At 45.5% G+C, this 8,049-nt stretch overlaps 1 protein-coding gene across 1 annotated transcript in view; it reads right to left on the bottom strand.

The window, feature by feature from the left end:
* Positions 1 to 239: 239 nt before the first annotated feature.
* LOC122556230 (collagen alpha-1(V) chain-like) overlaps positions 240 to 8,049 on the bottom strand; it is a 25,000-nt gene continuing 17,190 nt past the window's right edge. Inside the window, exon 4 of the mRNA XM_043702823.1 lies at positions 240 to 296. Within this exon, the coding sequence (XP_043558758.1) occupies positions 240 to 296 (57 nt within the window). The remainder of the gene's footprint in view (positions 297 to 8,049) is intronic.

Raw genomic sequence — 8,049 nt, 5'->3', positions numbered from 1 at the left:
TGATGTGAATGAATTCATTGTAAATGTTATCGGTGGCACTCGAACAGGTAAGACAAAAAGATGTGAGTCTTTAAAAAACTGAGTGACAGATAGGCTAGTGATGATCCACAATGTTAAGTATTTGAATGTACAAGGGAATAAATAATCACATCATAGCAAATATGCCTGAAACATAATAGTTTGGTAATGGTCTGCTGTAGTAAACCACTGAAAAACAAACAGCTCGGAACAACCAGGGCTTACTGTTGAATTGCTATGAGAAAAGTCAGCATTATTGGAAGAGGTCCTGCAGTAACCTGAAAAATAAAGTTGAAGAAATGTATTTGAGAAATTAGGGCATCTATTTTGAGATCTGTAGCAAATAGAGCAATTGAATTTTTCACCAGTGAAATGCAGACATGATCTCTCCAGATGTTGTAAACACTGGCATTGTAACAAAATTATTCAGTGCACAAATTAAGAACTGAAAATGTGTTCCTGGAAAAGCGCAGCAGGTCAGGCAACATCCAAGGAGCAGGAGAATTGACGTTTTGGGCATGAGCCCTTCATCAGGACAGTACCCTGAGGAACTCCTGCAGGGATATCCTGGAGCTAACCAACAACCACAACCATCTTCCAATTTGTCAGGGATGTGTCTAACCAGTAGAGAGTTTTCCCCCGATACCCTTTGATTCCAGTTTTGCCAGGACTCCTTGATGCCACACTTGGTTGAATGCAGCCTTGATGTGACAGGCTGTCACTGACACCCCACCTTTGGAGGTGAGAAACATTCAGCTTTATTGGTCAGGTTTGAACCAAGGCAGTAATGAGGTCAGGAGTTGTCTGGCCCTGGCAGACCACAAACTGGGCGTCACTGAGCAGGTTATTGCTGACAGGTGCTGCTTGATAGCGCTGTTGATGACATCTTCATCACTTTACTGATGATCGTGAGCAGACTGATGGGGTGATAATTGGGCCAGAGCAAAGTGGTTTCCAGCATCTGCAGTCATTGTTTTCACCTGGTAATTGGCCAGGTTGTATTTGTCCTGCCTTTTCTGTAGAGGGCATCCCTGGGCAATTTTTCCACATTGTCGGATAGTTGCCAGTGTTGTAGCTGTACTGGAACTGCCTGGCTAGGGGAGCAACACGTTGTGGAGCATAAGCCTTCAGTATTATCGCCGGAATGTAGGACCTGTAGCCTTTGCAGTTTCCAGTGCCTTTAACCATTTCTTAGTATCACACAGAGTGAATGGAATTGGCTGAACACTGGTATCTGTGATGCTGGGACCACTGGAGGAGGCCGAGATGGATTATCCACTCGGAACTTCTGGCTGAACATTGCTGTGAATTCACGAGTGAATGTGGCAGGACTGCAGAGCTTAGACCTGATCCATCGCTTAGCTCTGTCTATCACTTGCTGCTTGCACTGTTTGGCATGTAGTAGTCTTGTTTGGTAGTTTCACCAGGTTGACACCTCACCTTCAGGTATACCTGGTGCTGCTCCTGGCATACCCCCTGCACTCTCCATTGAACCAGGGCTGATCACCTGGTCTGATGGTAATGGGTGAGTGGGGGCTATGCCGGGCCATGAGGTTACAGATTGTGCTGGAGTACAGTTCTGCTGCTGCTGATGGCCCACAGCGCCTCATGGATGCCCAATCTGGAGTTGCTCAATTTGTTCGAAGTCTGTCCCATTTAGCACGCTGATCGTGCCACACAACACGATGGAGGTTACAGAAGTTATTGAAGTTATAGAATCCCTACACCGCAGAAACAAGCCCTTCAGCCCTACAAATCCACACCGACCCTCCAAAGAATGCCCCACACAAACCCATTCCCCATCACTCTACATTTACCCCTAACCTACACATTTCTGAACACTATGAGCAATTTAGCATGACCAATTCACCTAACCTACACATCTTTGGATTGTGGGAGGAAACTGGAGCATCCAGAGGAAACCCACGCTGACACGGGGAGAATGTGCAAACTCCAAACAGAGAGTCGCCTGAGGCTGGAATCGAACCTGGGTCCCTGGCGCTGTGAGGCCGCAGTGCTAACCACTGAGCCACTGTGCTGCATTTATTTTCAATGTGAAGGCAGGACTTTGTCTCCATAAGAAATGTGCGGTTGTCGCTCTTACTGATATTGTCACGGACAGATTCATTTGCAGCCGGTAGACTGGTGAGGATGAGGTCAAGTATGAATTTCCCTCTTGTTAGTTCCCTCACCACCTGCAACAGACCCAGCCTGGCAGCTATGTCCTTTAGGATCCGACCAGTTCGATCAGTAGTGCTGCTGCCGAGCTACTCTTGATGATGGGCATTGAAATCCCCCACCCAGAGGACATTCTGTGTCCTTGCCATCCTCAATGCTTCCTACAAGTGTTGTTCAACATGGAGGAATGGCAATTCATCAGCTGAGGGAGGACGGTACGTGGTAACCACCAAGTGGTTTTCTTGCCCATGTTTAACCTGAAGCCATGAGATTAATGTTGAGGTCTCCCAGAGCAAATCCCCCTGACTATATCCCACTGTGCCACTGCTTTTGCAGGGTTTATCCTGGCAGTGAGATAGGACGTACTCAGGATGGTGATGGTGGTTTAGAGTCACCCAGTCAGAGAGTCCTACAGCACGGAGACAGTCCCTTTGGCCCAGACTGGTCCATGCCAACCTAGATGTCCATCCACACTAACCCCATTTCCCTGCACTTGGCCCATATCCTTCTAATCCTTTCCAATCCATGTATTTGTTCAAATGCCTTTTGAATGTTGTTAATGTACACACCTCAACCCGCTTCCACTGGCAGCTCATTCCATGTGTGTACCCCCCTCTGTGTAAAAACATTTCCCCACAGGTTCCCTTTTATTCTTTCCCCTCTAACTTTAAACTGATGCCCTCGAGTCCTCGATTCTCCAACCCTGGGAAAAGGACTGAGTGCAATCACCCTATCCATGCCTCTCATGATCTTATACACCTCTATAAAGTCTCCTACACTCTAAAGAAAAAAGTCCCAGCTTGTCCAAACTGTCACTACAGCTGAGACCATTAAGTTCAGGCACCATCCTTGTAAATTTCATCTGCACTCTTTCCAGTTTAATAACATCCTTCCTATAACAAGGTGACCAAAACTGAACACAATACTCCAAGTGCAGCCTCACCAACGTCCTGTACAACTGCAACATAACTTCCCAACTTCTATACTCACTGCCCTGACTGATGAAGGCCAGTGTACCAAAAGCCTTCTTCACTGCTCTGTCTGCCTGTGATTCCACTTTCAGAGAAATATGCACCTGAACTCCAAGTTTCCTCTGTTCCACTAAACTCCTTAAAGTCCTATCGTTCACCATGAAACCCCTGTCTTCATTTGACTTTCCAAAACGCAAGACCTTACGCTTATCTGTATTAAACTCTATTTGCCATCTCTTGGCCCACTTCCTCAGCTGATCAAGGTCCTGCTGCAATTTCTGATAACCTTCCTCATGGTCCACGATGCCCTCTATTTTAGTGTCACCTGCAAACTTACTAATCATGCCTTGTACATTCTCATCCAAATCATTGATACAGATAACAACAGCAATGGGCCCAGCACCGTCCCCTGAGACACACCATTAGTCTCAGGCCTCCAGGCATCGTTCCTACCATCAAGCCAATTTTGTATCCAATTTGCCAGCTCCCCCTGGATTCCATGCGATCTAACCTTCCAGAGCAGCCTACCGTTGGAATCTTATCAAAGGCCTTACTGAAATCCACATAGATTAAGCCTACCATTTCTGGGACATTGTCTGTCAGGTATGATTCCGTGAGTATCACTATGTCAGGCTACTGTTTGACTAGTCTGTGAGACAGCTTTCCCAATTTTGGTACTAGCCCCCAGATGTTAGAGAGAAGGACTTTGTAGGGTTGACAGGGTTGTTTCTGCTGTTGTCTTTTCTGGTGCCTAGGTCAATGCCTAATGATCTGTCCAGTTTCATTTCTTTGAGACTCTGTAGCAATTGGTACAACTGAATGGCTTATTAAGCTATTTTAGAGGGCAATTGTTGTGGGTGTGGAATCACATATAGTCAAGACCCAGGTGAGGATGGCAGATTTCCTTTCCTGAAAGACATTAGTGAACCAGATGGATTTTTCTGAGAATCGACAATAGTTTCATGGTTATCCAGATTTCTTTGAAGTGAATTCAAATTTCTCCATCTGCTGTGGCAGGATTCAAACCTGGATCGCCAGAACACTGTCTGGGTCACTGAATTAATAATACCACTGGGCCATTGCCTTTGTGGGAGTCCTGTGAGATCGAGGAACCAAATCTCAAAGTGAGGTATCTCTCCATTAACCCCTGGAGCTGAGTTGAATTTTCTTCATTGATCGGATTCCGAATCTGTGAAAGTGTCTCCTGCAGAGTGTGATCTGTCAGGTCATTGACCATTTTTAAGGCAGAGTCACCGGATTCCTGACTGACCAAAGGGTATGTGGTCATTTGGCTATGGATCACAAACTGAGATCAGCCATGATAATAATTGTGGCTGGATCAGGCTTAAGGGGCTGAATAGTCTCATTCTGCTCCTAGTTCATATACTCATCACATTTGCACCAACAAATTAGATTTATAGAGAGCCTTTTATATGTAAAACATCCTAAAAATGCCATACAGCAGAAATAAATGAAGCAAAATTTATCATCAATCCACATGAGGAAATATTCTGTACAGAGAAGCAAAAGCTCTATCAGACAGGTACGTTTGAAGGAGTTTATTAAAGGAAAGGGGCGGAGAGAGCTGGAGAGAGAATTCCAGAGCTTGGGGCCCGAGACAGCTGGATGCACAAACACTGACGCTGGTGCCGATGGGAATGGGGAATGCTCAAGAAGCTGGAATTGGAGATCACTCCCTGTCTCTCACATTCTTGGCATCAAAAGGAAGATTTCACTAATACATCCTTCCAAAACATGCTTCTACATCCATAAATGACCATAAAACTTTCTAGAAATAGTGCTCCAAATTCCTGCTTCAAGAAGAAATTGAGAATCCCGTGTAAATTGATACAAGATGGAAATGTTCAAGTTGGCACAACCTGACCACCTTTATGTGCGTCAAGATCCCAGCACATCACAGCCTATGGAATGTTACCAAAACCTGGCTCTTTACATGAAGCCTCTGCTAATCCTCAACTCGGTGTGTAACCAGAGCTCTCCCTCTTCAGTTTCCAGTGCCTGGGGTTCCAGGTGAAGGCCTCTGTTAGAAACTCAGCTATACACAGAGTGTGTAGCCCCAAGTGGCACTCCCTGTGAGAATACTGAGTTTCATCAGACACTGAGCTCTCATTTCTTTCAACTTTTATTAAACACGAGGCCCCTCGGCAGTGAAATCAGCTGAAAACCTTCAAGATATTGTACAGCAGCAAGTGTATAGTCAGATCACATCTTCCAAGGAGTCCATTTAGCTCACTGAACTTGTGATGATTCTCTGAATGAGCTATACATTCAGTCCAACTTCCCCAACCTCGCTCTCTCCCCATTGCTCTCCAATTTCTCCTTCTCAAACACGAATCTAAACCCCCTTTTGGAACTTCCTTTTGCCTCAGATCACAACAACTCATCATATCAAAAACATTCTCATCTCCTCTCCTTTAATTCATTCATTTTATTGCCTACCTTCTCTCCTCACTGCCTGAAACACAGATAAGTTAACATCGAAGTAATCTTCACCTTTTCACTGCCCATTCCTCACTTGTTAACAGGGTTCAATATTTACAAATGAAAGTGATGTCTCTGTGTTGTTTGATACAGTCAGACAGATCCACACAGTGACCCCAGGCCCTGTCCAATTAGCATTCCCAGTTGTGAGCCAAGAGGTTGGACTGTAAGTACTCCTCTTTATTAATAATCTTGGACTAACACCATGTAAATCAAACTATTCGTATAACATGCAGCACATGCCAAAATCACACATGGTCAAAGAACTGCAGTTGCAGAGCTGAGGTGAGAGTAATTCCCCTCGACATCAGCGGCACATTTCACTGAATGTGACATCAAGCGGCTCTAGCTAAGCAGCAATCAATGGGTATCGGAGGCAAACTCTCCACTGGTTAGAGTTATATCTGGCAATAGGAAGATGGTTGTGGTTGTTGGAGGTCAGTCATCTCAGCTCCAGGACATCTCTGCAGGAATCCCTCAGGGTAGTGTCCTAGGCCCAACCACCTTCAGCTGCTTCATCAATTACCATCCCTCTGTCATAAGGTCAGAAGTGGGGATGTTCATCGACGATTGCACAATGTTCAGAACCATTTGCAAATCCTCAGGTACTGAAGAAGTCCATGTTCAAACGCAAACAAGATCAGGGCAATCAGCGGTCCCTCACAAATGAGGATGACTCTCCTCCACTCTCAGAGTGAGTCTGTAAGTGGCTGTACAGACCGCTGTGACTTCCACAGGCTCTGCTACGTTTGGGACAGAAAGGGGTGGGTGGGGCATTGGTGTGGGAGCATGCTCCTTTTGCGGTTTTTGCCTGGTTTCCGCTCTTTCCCAACGGCCAGTCTGAAGGTGCTCAACACCTTCCCAGATGCTCCTCCCTCACTTGTTTGGCCCTGGGCCAATAATTCCCAGGGGTCTGTGGGAATGCTGCACTTCCCCAGTGAGGCCTTGAGAGTATCCCTGAAGTGCTTCCTCTGTCCACCTGGGGCTCACTTGCCCTTTCGGAGTTGGGAGTAGGGAATCTCGTGTCGGTCATGGGGACAATGTGCCCAGCCCATTGCAGCTGATGAAGGTGTGGGTGGTCAGTGCCTCGATGTTGGGGATGTCGGCCTGGTCGAGGTGACTGGTGTTGGTGCATCTTTCTTCTCAGCAGTTTCCCAGGATCTTATGCAGGCAGTGTTGGTGGGACAGCTCCAGTGCCTTGAGGTGTCTGCTGTAGACAATCCATGGCTCACAGCCATATAGGAGGGCTCTGTAGGCCATGAGCTTGGCGTCAGATCTGATGTTGCTGGTCTTGAACACCCTTGTAGGTTCAGCAAGCTATCAGGAAATCTAATGGAATGTTATTCTTTAACACAAAAGGATTTGAGTACAAGAATAGTGAAGCCTTGCTTCAGTTGTACAGAAGCAAGAGACATTACTGCCATAGAAGGAGTGCAACAAAAGTTCAACAGACTTGGTCTCTGGATCGATAGGGGTGTGTACCTTAAATGAAAGTCTGGATGAACTGGGCCTACACACTCCACTGTTTCCAAAGAATGACAGCTAATGAAGCCAACAAAATACTGTAAGAAGATGATGACAGTTGATGTTTCAATTTTTATTTGCATACATCACATCTGAATCTGTCACTACTCTCTCATACATTTCATTCAAATTCACTCGTTAACTCCTTCCTTGCCTGAATCAGACAGAATTTAACATCAGATTTCAGCACAGGTTGAAGAGTTACTTATCACCGTGTTGCTTTGATAGGAGGTAAACGGAGAGACATCCTGAGTTAAATTCATTATTCAGGATTCAGCATTGAATATCTAGGATTTTGATCATTAGTTTTGATTGAAAATATATAGGGGCAGAAAACTTTCCGCCAATCTCTCAGTGTGTTGGCAAGCGTAAAGTTCAACATCGCAAAGGACACTGAAAGGACTAAGACAGTGTCTCCATCAACTTGGAAGGAGAGTCTGTGTTGAAAAGGAGGAATGATGCTCTGATGGATCCCCCTGCAAAATACTCGGTGAAAACTTGTCAATCAACACAGTCTAAGGTTGCCAAAAAGAACACTGTGGTCTCTCTGAACGTCCAAATGACCTGCACAAAACACTGGAGAGACTGAACATGAATCTGAGTGTGAAAATAGATAGGTCCCCTGGGCCGGATGGGATTTATCCCAGGATCCTCTGGGAAGCCAGGGAGGAGATTGCCGAGCCTTTGGCATTGATCTTTAAATCATCATTGTCCACAGGAATAGTGCCAGAAGACTGCAGGATAGTAAATGTGGTTCTCCTGTTCAAGAAGGGGAGTAGAGACAACCCTGGAAATTATAGACCAGTGAGCTTTACTTCAGTTGTTGGTAAAGTGCTGGAAAAGGTTATAAGAGATA

The sequence above is a fragment of the Chiloscyllium plagiosum genome, chromosome 2, assembly GCF_004010195.1.
Source record: "Chiloscyllium plagiosum isolate BGI_BamShark_2017 chromosome 2, ASM401019v2, whole genome shotgun sequence".
NCBI lineage: Eukaryota > Metazoa > Chordata > Chondrichthyes > Orectolobiformes > Hemiscylliidae > Chiloscyllium > Chiloscyllium plagiosum.
Note: the sequence above shows the minus strand (reverse complement) of the source record. Positions and strands in the feature narration are given on the sequence as shown.